Below are 18,502 nucleotides of genomic sequence, written 5' to 3'. Positions count from 1 at the left end.
ATTGCAGCTACACCCACCAGATCAGTCAAGTGCAGGGAGAACATACAGCTACCAACTAAAGGAGAAAACCAGGCTGAATAGTAAGTGCTAGGAAAGGTGTTCTACAGATTGCACCCACAAAAAATCCCTTTAAAGATGACACCCAAATGAAATGCATGATTTGTGGACAACTGGCTTGCAGAGCACAATAAGGAAAAACAACCATAGTGACTTGGTGAGTGGTTGGGTTTTTTCTTTGTATTTTTCTTTGTTTTGAACAAGATTCCAGGGACCTTAATATATAATGAGGAATATTAAATCCTCCCCAATTTCAGAACAATATGCATTTGGAATAGCTTTGGGACAATGTGGTCACTCCGGAATAACATGTCAGAAACAAACACTTCTGAGCACAGGGTTCATTTGGGTACATTGGGAAAGTCTACAGTTCATTCATGAGTAGATGGGGCAAAAGCAAGAGGCTAGGGGTGCCAGAATCGTGTGTTTTACCAGGATTTTGGAGTCATGTCATGGTCTTTAAACTCCCTTGCAAATTCTGAGATTTTTCTTCTGTATACTACAGCCACTGAGATCTAACCAGTTACTCAGGAGTCACAGTAATGATTCACAAGCTTAAAACCATCGTGCAAGAGCTTAGAACAAAAGTGCAGATCATTGTGTCTGACGGAATTGACGGTCCATATTTGAACCTGATGTAAATCAAGTGACCAGTTCTTCCCCAAAGCAGGCTGCAAGTGACTGGACATGTTGATCCGTGACCACAATCATCTGCAAAAGGGTTTAAAAGCACAGGAAGATACACAGTGCAGTCAGCCAGCCAACTCTACTAAAGGGCACGGAGAGGTCTGTAACTCCAAGTTAATTTATAGGCAGTCCTTAACCTCCCTTGTCAGGAGAAGGCACCTGTTTGTGGCCAAGACCTAGAAATTTGGTCTGACGAGACAGCACCAGGTGGGAAACTATGAAATTATTTTCAGATGCAACAACGAAATCACATAAAGCTTTTTGCCTGTTTTAAGTATTATTCATAGTAATAGACCAAAAAAAAAAAGTTTGAATATCCCTGGAAATACTGTTCGTTTTGCCCACACCCGTTTGAAGGCAAGTCTTCACATGTTGCACAAAATGCTCTCCAAAGGCATATGGGTTTAGGGAGGTGAAAGTCGCAGCGCAAAACTAAAAATAAAAGCACATGGTTGGAAGTACAAGAGTAACCATACCTCAACCCCTCTTGGCGCCCCTCCACCAGCAGAGCGTGGTGGCTAGAGAAAGGGATTTCCACTCGCACATGACGGAGCCTGTTGGACGTTTCGGGGCTTTGTTCAACATGGAGCTTCTTGTCGAGCTGCACCTCGAGGCTTTCAGGAGCGAGGACAGCGCTACCATCGACTGTGGGCCCGTAACCGGGACTGTGGTCCCCCCGGTTAGCTGCACCACAAGGCAGGGCAGGTGCAGCGCCACGAGCCAGGGGCAGTCTGGCCCGGCAGCCGCCATCGTTGGGGCGACTGCTACTAGGGGTACGAGTAACGGCCGTTAACGGGGCGTGAGGCGGCGGCCGTTACAAAGCGCGGCGGCCGTTACGAGGCGCGCAGCAGCGGTTGTCGCGAGACGCGCGAGGCAGCGGCCGTTACGAGGCGCGTGAGGCGGCGGCTGTTACGGGGCGCGCGGCAACGGCCGTTACGAGGCGCGGCGGCCGTTACGAGGCGCGGCGGCCGTTGCGCAGGCGGCGCCGCGGCCCTGCCGAGCGCGGCAGGGCGGTCCCGGCTGCCCGCAGTGTGGCCGGGCGCCGCCAGAGGGCGCCGGGCGCCCCCGCCGCTCCCTTCCTCCCTCCCTCCCCCCCGCCGCCGGCCGGGCCCGCGCTGCGGGGAGGGAAGCGGGCCGGGCGCGCATGCGCAGTGCCGGGCGGCAGACGGCAGCGGCGATGGCTCCGCAGTGACGGTTGGATCTAACGGTCGCTACTGACATTGCGGCGCGGATCGGGCGGCCGGACCTTGCCCCGCGAGCGGCGCCGGCCCCACGGGCGCGCAGCCGCGAGTCAGCGGCCCCGCGGAGGAGGCGGCGGCGGCGCCGCGGCGATGCGGCCGCGCTGAGGCCCAGGTGCATCCGCCCGCCTCCTCCCCCGCTGCCGGATCGGGCAGCGCGGCCCGGCCCGCCGCCGCCCTGCGCTGGCTTCGCCGTTCCTCCCTGCGGCCGTCGCCATGGCGGGCCGCCGCTGAGGCCGACGAAGCGTCCGCTCGCCGAGGAGCAGGGCCTGGGGCAGGGCGGCCCGGCATGGCCCGCAGCCGGGAGTAGCGCCGCCGCCTCCCTGCGCTGTGCGGCTGCGGGCGGGCCGAGGCCGCTGCTCGGGAGCGAGGCCCCGCTGGAGGCGGAGGAGGAGCCAGCGCGGCCCCTGTGACAGGGCCGCCGCCGCGGCCTCCGCGCTGCCGCCGCCGCGCGGCTCCAGGTGGCCCCGGACCAAGGTGACACCCGGCCTGCCCCTGCCCCGGGGCCACCTGCCCCCTGGGCCGGCACGGCCTCGGCGCCGCGCTTTCTTCTCACCGCGGAGCCGGCGGCGTGCGAGCGGCTGCGATGAACCCGGTGAATGCCACTGCTCTCTACGTTTCAGCGAGCCGCCTGGTGCTCAACTACGACCCGGGGGACCCCCAGTCCTTTACCGAGATTAACAAGCTCCTGCCCTACTTCAGGCAGTCCCTCTCCTGCTGCGTGTGCGGTGAGGATTTTTCTTTTGTTCCCTGCACGGCGTGGCCCCGGGCTCGCTGCGGGGCCCGGCGGAGCCTGCGCGGCCGGCGCGGCTCAGGGCGGCGCGGCCCCGAGGGGAAATCCCCTGTTCCCGCTTCCCCCCTTGGAGCCAGGCCCGAGCTGGGGGCTCCCCGGGAAAGTTTCTCCGCTCCTTAAAATAATAACAACAATAATAATAATGCTCAGGCGTCCGTCTCCGTCCCCCCACCCCGTCCCCCCCCGGGGTTGTGCTGTGGGCCCCGCAGGCGGCGCCCACGTGGGCGGGCGGGCGGACGCGATCCTTCTGCGGGAGGGGGGGCAGAAGGGAGGAGGAGGAATGTTTTGGGGCTGATCCCCCTCTCTGGGGGTGGACAAGGGGGAGGGAACCCCCCTCTCGCCTGTAATAGTTGTCAAGAAGCCAAAGAGGCCTCAGGGCTGCGCGCTGGCCGGGCGGCGAGTCATAAACAACCGCCGGCGGCGGGGCGGGCGGTGGGAAACCCTCGGTCGCCGTGGAGCTTCTCGCTCTGAAGGAGGGGTGAAGGAGGGCAAATACGATAAAACCATGCGTGGCCTACAGCGGAGCGGGCGAATAACTTCTTCCTGGGCTTGTTTTGTTTTGTTTCCTTTTTCCATGAAATTCACGAATCTAAAGGCGTTCAAATTGAAATGTAGGAATTTTAAGCACACAGAAACAGAATTTGGAGTGTGTATGTAGCAGATAAATGTGATATGACAATGACTACCTGAAAAGCAAATAGGCTGAAAGTCTGTGAGGATTTGCACATCCTTACCCCTCCTCCCCCCAAAAGAGAGTTGTGCGTTTTGTTGGAAAAGCTGGTTGTCCACTATTTTAATGCTACGCTTTAGAGAACATTTGGGAAGGGATTGCTTTCTGCTGTGGTTAGGAACTGTAGACGCTTGTGTTTTTCCGGTTTTAAGCTTGAACTTTCTTGAACTTTACTTCGAAGCCCTCTAGACTAGTTTTGGGAGAGGGAATCTAAACTGTTAGACCTCTCACTGCATTAATTTTGTTGATTTTTCTCCCTTGCTGTGGTAATTTAACTCCCAGCCATGCATGTGTGTGATTTTTCTTGACATAGTGGGCAAATGTCCATTAGGTTTGCATGTGTTGATCTTTGGTGATGTGTGTGGCCTCATTAAAATTAAATTGAATTATAAAGTTAAATAATTTTTTTATTTAACAGGATCAGGACTTCAACTGTTGAGGCTGCTAAGCTAGGGCTTGCATGTTTCCTCTCTTGGAGCTATTGGCTCCTCCCATCTAAAGTCTTAGAAAACAGAGATCAGCTCATACTGGGAAAAGAGGGAGCCTGTTCCCAGGATCTTCATTTCCTCAAATTTATTTATTTACTTTCTCTCTTAACCCTGATGTCAGTTCTAGTGCAACTCTGCCCTTACCTCTTGCTTACTACCTTAAGCCCTGCTGATTCCATTCCTTAACTTTATTTATTTTCCATAAATCTTTCTTGCTTTTCCCCAAAAACATACTGATTCTTCTTTCTGTTTTTTTTTTTTTTTTTTTTTTAAGATATTGCCTTAAGAACTGTGTGCTTCTCTCCATTGTGCTGACTTTTTCACTTTAAGACTGCTCTTCTGCAATGTGTTCTTTATTCTCCTTGCCTTGACTTCTTTCCTTCTTGGCCTTTTGCAATCTTATTTTTGTGCTCTGTGCTATTGAAATCATCTTTCTTTAATTGGTCCCTGCCCAGATTCCCAAACTATTTTCCCCTTCTTCTCCAGCTTTTTCTTGCTTGTCCTTTCTGTCTTGTTCAGTTTGGGAAAGCAGTTTGGGCAGTTTAGGTTGTTTTCCTCTATTGACTTGTGCCTCCCTGGGGTTTCTAACTTAAAAACTGCCTCTTGATGCTGCACTTTCTCTCCTCTTGCCTTATTTACTTGAAATTTTAAGGTTACTGCCTTGGTTTACTTCTTTCTACCACAGCTATTTTTGAGATAACCATAGTCACTGCTCCAAATATTTTGTCTAATGGTGATGTCCCTGTGTTATCTCTGTCTGGGCTTTTGCTTGCGGCTCGGCAGTGCAGACAGGCCTTGGTAAATACCACGGTTCCCTGTGATGCTGCCTGCTGGGCGCCAACATAGTAAAATGCAATGTTTGTCCCGTAGGATTAGCAAAGTGTCTTCCTTGAACCTGCAAACTGTTAACGCATGGGACAGGTCCTGTGCAATAAAAAAAAAAAAGTCCCTTTTGGCACTGACTGGTAGTTAATAAGTCTTCATCTCTGCCTGACAAAGGCAGATCATTGCTTTTTTCCTTCTTTGCTCTTCATGTTGCTTTTCTCTCTCCTTTTCTGGGGTAAATACTTGTGCCTCTTTCTCTCCTTGGCTCACTGACCTTGTAGGATTCTTTTAAAATATGTATATATTTTTTAATCTTGTACAAGTTGACGCTTAAAGCACCATCACCATCCTGAAAAGCAGTAAAAGCCAAACTTCTGCACTCCTTCATTCAGCTTTCAAAAACTTCCTACCTTTAGACAGTATTTTAAAATGTAAAGTTTTAAGTGCTAATTTAAAGATAACTCCATGAGATCTTGTCATCACAGTAGTCATTGCTGTTACCCCTCAAAATCTTACAGTCAATTGTAAAAAATCTTTAAAAGCTTTTTACATGCTTGTTTCTTTCAACGTATTTTTCTGTCTGTTTGTAGACCATTTAGGCTGTGAGATCCAAATAACTAGGTGTGATTTCACATACGTGGAAGTCTGAGTGTCTGGTACCTTCCTTGTACAGATTGTACTGCAATGAGGTCTTGACTGTAAACTTCTAAAAATGATGCTTTGTTGGAGAACTGCTGCTGAATTTTCAGTAATGCATAGAACCTGCATTTGTAGTGTTAAATTCTCTAAGCCCAAAGTTTTGGACTTCAAGCACTTCCCCTGGGAAACTATTCCCCAAATTGTTACTGCTGGTATCATCTGCCTTTTCTTGGTATTTAATCTCTGTGAATGCATTGTTACGCTTTGTTATTCTGTAGGTATTAATTCAGCATTGGGATTTTCCTTTTTTTTTTTTTTTAAAGAAGAAATCAAGGGCAGGCTGTAAGTCTGTTAGTGGTGTTGTGTTTTGACTATCTTTTGGTGCACTGGAAATAGGCCAGCTCTTCTGATCTGATAGTTTTCAAGCCTGCCAGCATCGTAGGGGTAGCAGAAGTTTTTGGCTGTCCATAATTATGACATTCTAATTAAAGCTCTGCTTTATACCTGAAATTACATCAGTAGAAAGCCACAGCATGCTGCTGTAAATTAGTCAAGTCTGTTCCAGGTGAGTGTAAGGTCTCTGTCTTACCTAACGGGTTGGGTGGTAAAGGTTAAATTACACTGATGATACAGCAGGGTGCACTTCCAGGATTTAGGTGTGCTCCTGGGATGCTTTCCTAGAGGGTGGTGTAGGCCTTTTACGGGAGTGTGTGAGGAAACATTTCCTGGAGATGTAAAATCTTCACTGCAACTTTGGAGTAGCTATTCTTGACAGCTTAAAGCACCATGGACTAGTGGTGGACTAGTAGGTGGACTAGGTTTATGTGTTTTGAGGATATGAGATCTGAGTTTTAGTCTTTAGCCTGGAGTGATTATTATTAAATTACATGTTAATATTACATTTCACTTAAAAATTGCTTTGTAGGGATTTATGCAACAAACTTTCCTACTACAAAAGAGCTCCCTGATAGTATAAACATTCTTTAAAAATGACATTCTGTTCTGAATGTAGTGTAGTTACTGCACAGTCATTCAAAAGTTCAGGTGACTTTCCAGATCTAGCAGTCACCTTCGACAGTTTTTCTTTAAAAAATGATGCTGATGTATCATTTTAAAGATATACTAGAAACTAAGTTAAAATGTTTGAGAGAGACAAGCTGCTACTCAGATCAATTTATCCTTTTTACCTTAGCGTTTTCCATCCTGAAACCCATGGAAGTGTGTTAGAAAATGCTCACGGTGACTGAAAGATGGTTTTTGCTGTTTTGCAATGTGAAAGTGCTTGGAAGGTTGCAGGACTTTTGAATAACCCTTTGGCGTGGAACCCAGCTGGAGCCTGTGGAAAGGCAGGGTGAGAACTCGGTTCTTGTCTTAAACCTCCCGTAATCCAAGCACTGGGATACGAGACTGCAGCGTGTGGCTCAGACAGACAGATTAAGGGTGGGAAGGGACAAAGAAACAATGTGATGGTGCAGAGCAGGATGTTGCCCAGCTGCTGGCAGGGCCTTTGGGGTAGCCCTGGAGAAATGCAGCTGTGGCTTGAGGGCGGGATGGTGATGTGTGTGCAACTCCCAAGCAGGAGGAATGGATTAAAAAAATACAAAAAGTAATTTGTTGACTCTTTTTTGTTGCTGTTTTTTTTTTTCTACTTGAGTCGAATCTATCAGACATGATTTGCTTGCTACATCCATTTCTCCATGGTTGGTGAGACAGGCAAGTGTATAAGAACTTGCATCTCGGTGCCGTGCGTGTTACTAGTCCAGGGACATCTCTCTTTTTCCACTGATGGTACTAAGGCAACCCGAGACCCACAGCTGTTACGTAATGTCCTGCAGACATGAGCAGGTAATGCTGTGACCTAAACATGAGTTGGCTTTCTAGAAAGCTCAATTTACAGACCTACAGGCAGAAGGGAGAACCAAACTCCCACTTCCAATAAACTTAATTACATGCACGCTCCTTGACCGTCTGTTTGCAAGGTGGGCCATTGCTAAGTGAGTTAACCCTGGATATTGGAGTTTTAAATTGGAAAAATGTATTTAAACTTTTTGATGGAAAGTTCATTCATCATCTATGCTGCCAGATCAGAGTTGCCTTTTGTGTTTGAAATAAACACCCTTTTCAATAGGTGTTTTCACTGAGGTGTGTTTTTTTGTTTGTTTTTGTTTTTCCCTTTCATTTTAATTGATGGAAAGTACTGTCCTCCTCTTCTGGCAATAACCAATATGGAGAGTTGCCTGTAAAATTTCCACTTATGCTCTTTGAGAACCCCAGATTTTAACCAAGAATGTGTTGGTTGTTTTCTCCTCCTCTTAAGATCTCCTTGTGTAAATTCATTGTTTCCCTTTCCTGCCTCACAACTTTTGTGTGATTCTGGGGAAAACTGCATTTCCTGAGGCCGTCTCCATCATGCTGTGTAAGTTCCGGCTACACAAAGTTGTACCAGTTGAACTTAAATTGGTTTCTAAACTGATTTTTTTTTTCTCTGGCTTGGAACCAAATAGCAAAGAAAGCCAGGAGGAGAAGTAACTGGTTCCATCTTAGCAGCAGGTTGGGGTTGGAATTGAAGAGCAGGTTGCAAAGTGAAGGTCGCAATATGGACTTCTTGGATTTGAGATGAGCATGTGAGTTTACTGAGGCAATGGGAGGCGATGGGCTGGTTTTGATGGTCGCCTGATGATATTGATTATTAAACTGATTACACTTGAGAGTGTTTAAAGAAAAGTTAACGTTGCCAATAGGCATCATTATTGGGACAGCTGAACTGCTATGACGTAAAGACTCCAAACATAGCTCTCTTTGGCTTTGTTTTCTTACTGTCTTACAGCTTACAGATAAGTTTGACTGCATGTGGAATAAGCAGTTGTGGAGTATTAGAATGGAGTTCTGTCTGAGGCCAAAAGATTTCTTGCCTCTATTACATAACTGGGAAAATAGTGCATCACAACTTTTCTGGTGCTTGACTTCTTAGAGAGTAAAGATTTTCCTGCCCTTAGACAGCAATCTACTTTGAAGCCTTTCCATGCTGTAATTCATCCCACAGCACAGTGCTGACTCCTATGCTAGGGTGCTCATGAAGCAGAGTTTGCTCTAAGGAGATCGTGGTTAATTTTGATAGGAGTTCGTGTGTGAAAATAAATTTTTGTTGCTTCTTGTTTGCTCCGAGAGCATGATTACTATAATTAACTTGATCTAAAACTTTCAAAGCAGGTGTTAGCTCTGTGGAGTCCTTATGATGTAGAGTAACATGTTAAATTCATCTGTGCAGCAGTAGCAGAAATGTGAACATTACTGCTTAAAGCCTCTTAAAACCAAACTTCTTAAAGCCTGGCAACTGTGACTTTGAAAGACATCGTTATATTCACGTTCACTGCCTGGAGTCCACAGCCGGGGCAGGTTTTATGGTAGGGCTTGAGAACTGTGGAAGGATCCCTTACTATTGCCTTGTCCATGGAATTGGTTCTTGTACTTGAAATTTCTCCGATTCTCAATGTATGTCATTATTGTCCAGTAAGTGTCCGGCTCTTGCACCCTTGCACAGTAGTAGCAGCCTTACAGAATACTTGCTTTCGTGGTGCGAATGGGTAGTAAACACTATCACTGCTCTAGGTGAGCCTGTTCATTTATCAGCAAATTTTGCAAACAGTGCTCTTAAGTATTTTTTCTCAAGCTTTGAAAGTGTCAGTGTGGGAAGAGGTGTCTTCCCTGCTTCCATGAAGTGTAACGCTCTGTGTGCAAACTCGGCACAGAGCTGTCTCCTGAGGTTCAGTGGGTCCTGTACAGTCTGCACTGTTCTGTGAGCACTGCGGCCGCCCCAGTAGCTCCTCTACTGCAGCTCCAAAAACTGTCTGCAGTAATTTGATAGCGTTAACTCCCGTTGCTCGTTACGTTAGTAGAATCCACCAAACACTTCCTGCTTGGCAGGCATGGATGTTAATCCCTCTCCTTGTTGAGGAGCAGATACTACAGTCAAGCAGAGCACCAGTGGAAGCAACAGGGATCTCTGGCAGTGGAGTTTCCTACTTGTTTGCTGTACCCTGTAAAGCAAGAGTGATTTCTGGTGATGTGAATGTAATTGAGTAGTCAAGATTTTGCTTTGGCAGACAAATATTTGAGGTTAACTCCATTGAAACATTTTTTATTTTTATTTGGAACCAATTTGGACTTTTTTTTCCTAGTTTCCTTCACTAAATTAAGACTCATTTCAATGGTTACATCATTATTAAACTTTGACATCATTATTAAACTTTGAGTTGTTAAAAACATCAATAAAGAATATTTCAATAGGCCTTTCCAGAGGCTTAGAGTATTCCTGCACTGAGGACTTAACCTTCCCCCGACCCCTCTCTGTAGGGCTTTATCTTTCTGCCTTTGCCAAAGACAGATGAGGATGAAAGGAGACGACCTGTTCTGATTCAAGGCTTTCTACTTAAACTTCATCGATTCAGAGCGTAATTTCTGGATATAAGCCAAATATTGCCTTGATTCCCAGTTCTTCTGCTCCTTTGGTCTCTGAGATACAACTTGCAGATGCTTCCCCTCTTCCTGCAGCTGTGGGGCGATGCTCATTTAAGGAATGCGATAGGAAATATTCCTGCTTCTTTAAACGGCCTTCCTCCCATAGCAGCATTTCCAGGACAAGTGTGATGTTTTGTAAATTATATTTTAACAGTATTTTTTCTGTGCGTGCATCTTAGTAAATGTAAGTGCTCATAGTAAAGTAGCTACTTGGAAAACCTTCCTGAAAGTAAGAGAGCTGAGAACTGATGTTGTTAAGGAGAATTTGTAGACTCTTGCTGGAGGGTTTGTGATGATTTTGCTTTTGGCGTAGTAGTATACCCCTTGTGAGAGAGGGTGAGCAAAGATGAGGCCAAGTTGAGTAATGCCAGGCTATCTAGGCTAGTAAAAGTTAAGGGCAACAGTGAGCAATTGTAGGAAGATCTTATGAGAATGAATAACTGTGCAATAAAATTGCTAATTCAATTTAGATAAATATTAAGTGAGAAGTGGAGAAAAATATATTTAACTCATCAAAGCCCATCACTTTTATCTACACTAAGACTCTTCACTGAAAAGCGAGATCGTGGTCTTGCAATGGAAAACTCTGTGAAAACCTCATCGCAGTGCTGAGTATCAGTCAAAAAGCCAAAAGCTGTGATTTACCCAGGTATTAAATGCTGCCAGAGTTGCAACCCTCTTGTCTCAAAAAAGGCTATAGCAGAAAAGCTCAACAGTGTCTGGAACAAGCTGTAAGTTGTGGTCTCAAAGCAGTGGATCACTGGTTGGGGGACTCCTCTCCATTCCCTGAGGATTCAAACTAATTAAACCTAATTTTCGGTGGATTTCTGTATCATGCTTGACTTTTTCAGCTTAATGATACTAGCGTTGAGGAAAGTGATTGTCTCGCCGAGAAATGCTTGCAACCTCCTCCATGCCCTAATAGCTCTGCAACCAATTCAGGTTTTTAAAAGTGTCCCTCTGGATATGCTCTGTGTGTGTGTGGCTTAAGGCAGCCACATTTATTCCTTTTAGGGATTTCCTCTACTCTGTTTTCATTTGTTTAGCAAGTTTTGTTAGAATTTTTGCAGTAGCCCTTTTTCTGTTGTTGTTGCATATATTCGTAGAAATCTCATATGTTTTGTCACTCTCAATTGAAGAAACCCCTGCGGGGATGGAGCGGGTCAGTAGTGTAGTAGTGTTTACGCTAAAAGTGTTTCTAAAGGCTACAGCGGCGCCTCAGAGTTTGGCGTGATTTTTTTTTTTTTAATTCAACCTTGTTATAAAACCAGTTGTGGCGGCTGTAAGAAATTCCTAAACTATTGCTTGGATGGTTGGTTTAGTTCTTCTGTGGCTTAATTACTGAGCTTTTCTAGGCAATTATGATGAGTATTACAAGAGATCCATCCTAGGTTATCCTGAATGCTTCGCCTGAGTGCATTTTAATATTTTTTTCTTTTCTTTTTCTTTCTTAGGAAACCTGCTCCAAGACCCTATTGCTCCTACCAACTCTACATGCCAGCATTATGTCTGCAAAACTTGTAAAGGCAAGAAGATGATGATGAAACCGTCATGCAGCTGGTGCAAAGACTACGAACAGTTTGAGGAGAATAAGCAGCTGAGCATTCTAGTGAACTGCTATAAGAAACTGTGCGAATACATAACGCAAACTCCACTGGCCCGAGACATCATCCAGGCAGTTGATTGCTCTGCAGATCTCTTGGCTTTTCTCAAAGATGGGTCGCCACTCCACGAAGAGCCAGAGAAACCTTCCGATGCAGCCCTGGCTTTGTGTTTGACACATTCCCCAGTACCTTCGACCTCGGAGCTCGTGAACGATCCTGCAGCGAGTTTCTCGTCCGTACCTGAAAGCTCCCACAATCTCGACATCCGAAGTTCCGTTATCAACGGGTTGCCCAGTTGTAATGGGCTGTCAGTAGATAAACTCGGAGTGAATATCCCTTCTCCTGAACACACAAACACAATTGACGTGTGCAGTACTGGAGAGTATATAAAAACTGAAGATATGTCTAGTAGTCTGCAGCCCGTGTGTGATACGGTTTCTACTAGTGACTTGTGTCCAACGGGCATTGACATCTGCAGCTTCAGTGAAGATATCAAACCGGGTGGATCGCTGCTCCTCAGTGTCGAGGAGGTTCTGCGGAGCTTAGAACCACAGGCTTCAGTATTTGAAACCGTTTCGAATTTGCAGCCCAGCTTGGAAGCCAACATGACTAACGGCCCTTTTCTGCAGCTTTCTCCCCCACCTCTTAGCCATAACATTTTCATGTCCACAGATGCGTCTCCTCACGGGATCTCGTGTACAGCGGCAACGCCCAAGGTAGTTAAGTTAAACAGAAAGCGATCTCGGTCGGAAAGCGACAGCGAAAAGGTTCAACCTCTGCCCATTTCCAGCATCATCTGTGGCCCAACGCTGGGAGCGTCGGCTCCCGTGACGGTGAAGCAGGAAAGCAAAATGTCTTTGCAGCCTATTGCGACTGTACCTAACGGAGGCACGACTCCCAAAATTAGTAAAACTGTGCTCCTGTCCAACAAAAGCATGAAAAAGAATTTAGAACATGCCCCTAAGAAATCCCACCCCAAAGCCAAACCGGGAGTGCTGAAAACAAAAGACAAAGCAAAGGAAAAGGTTCCTAGCAGTAACGTTATGCCGGGTAGCCCAACGAAAACTGTGTATAAAAAGCCCCAAGAAAAGAAAGGGTGTAAATGTGGTCGTGCCACCCAAAATCCAAGTGTTCTTACATGCCGTGGCCAACGCTGCCCTTGCTACTCGAACCGCAAAGCCTGCCTTGACTGCATATGCCGTGGCTGCCAAAACTCCTATATGGCTAATGGGGAGAAGAAACTGGAGGCATTTGCAGTGCCAGAAAAGGCCTTGGAGCAGACTCGGCTTACGTTGGGCATTAATGTGACAAGCATTGCCGTGCGCAATGCCAGCACAAGCACCAGTGTAATCAATGTGACAGGGTCACCAGTAACGACGTTTTTAGCTGCCAGTACACACGATGATAAAAGTTTGGATGAAGCTATAGACATGCGATACGACTGTTGAATCTTTCTCTCTTTTCCCTGCCGTTAGTAGGGGAACTGCTACAGTTTTAAGGCAGCTATGGTTCTGTTTAACTTGCTGGAGCTCCTGCGTTTAGATCACTTGTATCAAGTGTTTTTCATTGCTATGTTATGTGTATTAGTGTCTGGGAAATAGTTGCAGATAATGGAGGAGTTACCCTAAAACTGTTTTTAGTTCTTACAGCACCTCATAGTTGGAGATCAATTGCTGATGTAAATGATTTTATCACAAGATCTTTGGCAAGGAATATATTAACCTCATTGTACTCATTCATGCTTTGTGCTCAGTCAAAGCTTCTGCTGAAATGGAGAGAACAGGTATCTAGTTAGTCCTTCTCAGTTGTTCTAGATGACGATGTAGAAGAGTGATGTTCAGTTAGCTGCAATCACTATTGTTAGAAAATCACCCATAGAAAATCAGTATTCCTGAAGAAAATGCAGCCTTGAGCTGGGGAATACAGTCTCGGAGTAGCAGATAATTTCTCATTGTGGGAACTGGTCACCTACTGTATTGAACATTTTAAAAACAGAACCCAGTAAGACCTTGAAAAAGGTAATAGCCCCAAAGGAGGTTCCCAAGTCGCTAAGTGAGGGTCAGGGTATTTGGTGACCCCTCTGGCTGTCAGGCCGCTCCCGCTGTTACCACCATCGCTCGCTTCTGTTTCCTTGACAGTTGTGCAGGTCGCGTTCCTGAAGCCTTGGGCTCTGCCCGTGTGACATGTAACTGCCTGCTTGGGTAGGGAGCAAAAGGTGCCTGTGCACAAAAGAAGGCTCAGATTTTTGTAACGCCCTCTTTGGTCTTTGGGGTCCCCACGGATTTTAGTGCCGTTGTGGCTGGAGAGGAGCCTGTCGGAGGGCTGCCAAGGAGGCCCTGCGGCTGGGAGGCTGTTTCTCTGCTGCAGTCGGTGCCTGCAATTTGTAGAGGCCTCCAAGGCACTTATCATGCTGCGTTTTTCTGTCCTCTTTTAAAGTTTGTACCACAACACACAAGGGCATTTTGCTGCTAACAGGTATTTTTTTCAGGTTGAACTTTCAGAAAATTTCGACTTTCGACTAAGGTCAAATATTTTGGATGCTTGTTAGAGAAAACGAACTGTATCATTCACTCCACCCCGAATCCTTGTGATTTTTCTGTAATATGTCAAAAGTTGTTTTCGCAGGTAGATGCTACCTGGCCTGAAAGGCCCCAGATTGGAGAAACAGCACAACTTGTCCAAGAGCTCCTCTCGAGAAGTGCTAAAAATGAAAGCACCTTGGTAGGGATTCAGCTTCATGCAAAAATGAGTTATTCCTGGGAAATCTCTCCACGCGGGCACAAGCAGAAGGGTTTAGTCTTGCGTTCGAAGGCATCATGGGTGTCCTGGCAAAGTTGGGCTACTTCGTGAAGGCAGAAATGTCTCCCCTTTGATACAGCATGAATTAAACGTAGGCCAACTAGAATCCCAAACCCTCCTGATTTACAAGGCACTTCCTGCTCCCGCAGCACTTTAAATAGTATTTGCATTTTTCCCGTTATTTTCCCTCTTCCATCTTTCCTGGCGTTCGCTGAAGGCGACCTCCGGTGTTTCCCAGCTTTCCCGTCAGGTGTATTTTGATTTGGCACAAAGCATGTACAATGATGGTTCCTCACCTAAGAAATAAGCAAAAAAACTTCAGACACAAATGACACCCCCTTTCGTTTCATAGTGTACCATGGTGTCATTTCCTGTGAACGTGGTCAGCTCTTTTTGTTGGTTTTGGTTTGTTTCTCCCCCCGTCTTTTTTGTGGGGTGGGTAGGGTGGGGGGTTAAAGCCATAGGAAGAAAAAATGTGATGTACGTGTCCAGTCTGTACTTCTTTGTTTTTGTTTTGCAAGAAGAGTTGAAAAATATTTTTGATAATGAGTAAATGGTGGAAAATGCTTCTTTAGTATTCTTGTCTTTATTTGCCAACCCAAGTACCTGAGATCTGTGTTTTTTAGCCTCATGAGATTTAACAATGTCCTATTAAAGTGTATTTAGTTAAACTCGGATGTGATTTTTGTGTTGACCCAAGAGGCTCCTACCATTTTCCAGTTTGGTGCTTTGACTGTGACCCGCTGATGCAGCTCTGTTTATGAGTGATCGGGGAGCGGGGGGCGAGACAGGTTGGTAGCACCTATATATGGGGCAATTGGAGTCTTTAATATCTTGGTGCCGCTTTAAATACGGTCCCCGAAGGTGGTGATTTGGATAAATCATGTTTTGAAGCATTAGCAGGAGAGCTCTGGTGACTCGCGTGGAATTGCAAGCGGTGGGTTCAGGTTGGCTTTATTTCCTTTTTAAGCTTCTCTTTTCTGCTACCGTTTTCTTGAAATGCACGTGAAGATTCCGATTGACTTCATAAATGTTGGTTTCCTGATCTATTTTGCAACTGCTAAGGGCATCCATGTGGCACATGTTGCATCACTGTCTAAATAGCACTTAGTCCATAAATGACTAATTCTGTAATTGTTTAAATTAGGGTGTGTTTTGGTTGGTTGCACTGGGGCTTTTTCCTTTTCCTTTTTCTCCTCTCCCCCCCTCCTTTTTTTATACTTTATTTTTAACCTCCTGGCTAGATGTTCTCGAATAAGTCAGGCAATGGAAGGAATCATAAAGCTGCCCAAAATAATTGCGGTGCTTCTGGTTCCCACTTCAGAGCAACTGGGCAGCCGCTGCCGCGGGACCTTCCGGCGCTGCTTGTGGTCTAGCGCAATTGACCGTGGAGGCCGCGAGGAGCCTGCGGGGCAGGGCTGGCTGCGCCCGGGGCCCCTCTACAGGTAACTTGGTCCTGGGTGACATGTGGCCTTAGCGGCAGCGTGGGGAGGCTGTTGGGGTTTGCTGTAGGCAGCGTGTTCTACGTCCGCTTTCTACCCCCTGGCTCTCCAGGTTTTCCTTGGATTCGGACGATGTTTGAGCCGTAAATTGTCAGACGGATTCGCTTTCTGCGCTGAGATGGGTCGCAAGGGCTGCAAGAGCCCAAATCCTCCCTCTGTCTGTGACTGATGCAGCCATCTGGCAGCTTTGCTGAGTGTCAGGAAGCCACAGCACGAGCCGAATTCCCATGTTCCCACGCAGGTGCTTCCAGCGGTGCCGCCTGACAGGAAGGTGCCCCTGGAGACGTGACACGTGAATCTCGCAAAGGGCCTGCTGTGAGCCAGAAGGAACCCAAAGGTCCCCACCAGAAGGTAAAGATAAAGCAAACAAGTAAGTTGAATAGGAACTTTCTAGCTCATCACTGGGTACGGGACAGGTTACTACTTAAATTCTATATAAATGTAATAATGGTTACATCTTAAATTCTACCCAAGTATATTATTATTATTACAATAGAATTCAAATCAAGTCTTTTCCAAAAAAAAAGGGGGGGGGGGGAAATACAAAGATAAAACTGTGTCCCCGAACTACTTTAGTCAAGTATCACAAACCTTTTCTTAATTATTCAAGTTCTAAAACCATCATGCGCTGGTGCAGAGAAAGGGCTGCTGTAAAAGGGCAGGTGCTGGTCACAGGGTTTTCCTTCAGCCGCTCCTGTTCTCATTGAGTTTCGTTTCCACTGCATAGTCTTAAGATCCCATGATTTAGAAACACTGGACTCCAAAAATCCATGGCATTAAAATGATACTTCGTCAACCTTTTATTTTTTATTTGGCTTTGTGGGCATATATCGTTTCAGAAAAGTGATACTTGGAGTACCTCGGGGCTGCCTTTAGGAGAAAGGGAGGATTTTCTGCAGCGTTGCTGGTGGTTTCTGGCTGCCGGGCTGTGGTGCTGCCGCTCGGTGGCAGCCGGGCGGAAGCGGCTCTGTGTTCGCGTTGCTGTGCCGTTACAGTCGGAATCGCGTGTCGTTGTAGCTAGTGTATTCCTCATCTTCATACGGGGGAGAGAGTGTGTGTGTATATAAAAGCAAAAAGCAAGGATTTAATTTCACTGGGCAAAACAAGACTAGGGAGAACAAAGAATCAGAAATTATATCATGCAAAATTGCATTTTCCTCACTCTTCTGACTATTCATAGGGAAAAAGGAATCCAGCTCACAGCAGCCTTCAGCCTCAGCTGGATTTGCAGTGAGAAATGTTCTTCGTGCAGCATCTAGAGTGGCTGATACTGGAGAGAGGAGGCCGAGCTGGAGTGAGGCAGCTTCCTACAACCTTCCTGTGCTGCAAGCCCTGCCTCGCTTCATCCTGGAGAACATGGGGGCCTCTGAGACGGGTACGTGCTCCGGCTTAGCTGAGCTTGGGTCCGCAGCCGTGACCATCATTGTCTGCTTCTCTTGACTTACCCGAAAGGAAAAACTATAGAAGTGGAAGGGAAATTCCAGACTTCACCTTGTTTTCGTACTGCAGTTTCAGAGACCTTCCACCCAGGTAAGCTAGGATAGGACAGTGCGAGTTGATGGATTTAGTGCAGAATGCCACATTTCCTCAATCACCTGAAATTGCTGAATTATGGCTCTTTTCAAATGTATTAGTAAACCTGAATTTCTGCTGCGGTAAATGATATAAATTACTGCACCTCCTGCACCAAGATTGTGCTAGCACTAGCTTCTGTCGCTTGGCCTTGAAGGTGAGGCAAAACTCTTGCCATAAAGTATTATTAGAGTATTCTTAAAGATAGTAAATGGATGGGCTCTACTTGAGGTCAGTGAGGAGAGGCCTGTTTGTATAGCTACAATGGGTAAAATTGAGAGCTACTTAAAGATGGTTTAATCACCTCTGTGCAAATCACAAACTGAAGCTACTGGCTGTGCAGGAGGAGCAGCGCCAGCAAGACCTACCGGACTGGTGTTGGAGACCCGGGCTGAGAATCCAAGGGGAAAGTCAGGTTAACTTTGCACTTGTAGCCGGAAGTTGCTAGGGAATTACAAGCATTTCCTCTCTGAGATTAGGGCTAATTTCTTGGGAGGAAGATGATTTCTCAGCACTACACCACATGGATTCATTTACCACTTCAAGGATGTCGCTGTTCAAACCTTCCTGCATTGGGTGAGGGTTTGTTTTCCCTCCCCCTCGTGATCTCGGTGAGCCTGGGCTTGCTGCAGGCTGCAGCTGAGGGATGAGGAGTGTGGGGAACAGGCAGGAGCGCTGCTGCTGGAGCAGCCCATCGAGCAAGGAGCATCGTTTCCTTATAAACACACTAGAAAAGACATGGAGCCTTCCCCGACTAGTGTTCCTAAAGGAGATCTTGTCATGCACGGGAGACTATACTGAGAAACTACCTGCATCTTAAACGCTCAGAGAAACACTGCAGCCTGCAGTGCTGCAAAACGTGTGCAGCAGCAAGTGAAGATCGCATGGGATAAAGCACAAAAAGGGACCTCGCTTTCCCCGTGTACAGGGATGTTGCTTTGGGTTCCAGAGGAAAAGGTGAAACTACTAAAATTAAGAATTTACTGTGACTTGCATTTTAAAAGACTGCTAGATTTTCATTTAAATCAGGTTAATTTAGCAGCTCTCCTT

At 46.5% G+C, this 18,502-nt stretch overlaps 1 protein-coding gene across 1 annotated transcript; it reads left to right on the top strand.

Annotated features, from left to right (window-relative positions):
- The first annotated feature begins 2,495 nt into the window (after nt 1–2,495).
- Nucleotides 2,496–13,103, top strand: MSL2 (MSL complex subunit 2). The gene is made up of 2 exons (XM_010218653.2): nt 2,496–2,710; nt 11,430–13,103. Exons 1-2 carry the CDS (start codon nt 2,569–2,571, stop codon nt 13,025–13,027), a joined length of 1,740 nt encoding a protein of 579 aa, XP_010216955.2. The 5' UTR covers nt 2,496–2,568; the 3' UTR covers nt 13,028–13,103.
- Nucleotides 13,104–18,502: the final 5,399 nt, after the last annotated feature.

Source organism: Tinamus guttatus, unplaced genomic scaffold, assembly GCF_059628265.1.
Source record: "Tinamus guttatus ecotype Peru unplaced genomic scaffold, ASM5962826v1 Tinamus_guttatus_pri_ptg000927l, whole genome shotgun sequence".
NCBI lineage: Eukaryota > Metazoa > Chordata > Aves > Tinamiformes > Tinamidae > Tinamus > Tinamus guttatus.
Note: the sequence above shows the minus strand (reverse complement) of the source record. Positions and strands in the feature narration are given on the sequence as shown.

Coding starts and splice junctions, on each gene's coding strand:
- MSL2 (XM_010218653.2), top strand. CDS start 2,569: ATGAACCCGGTGAATGCCACTGCTCTCTACGTTTCAGCGAGCCGCCTG. Junction 2,711..11,429: donor CCTCTCCTGCTGCGTGTGCG/GTGAGGATTTTT, acceptor TTTCTTTCTTAG/GAAACCTGCTCCAAGACCCT.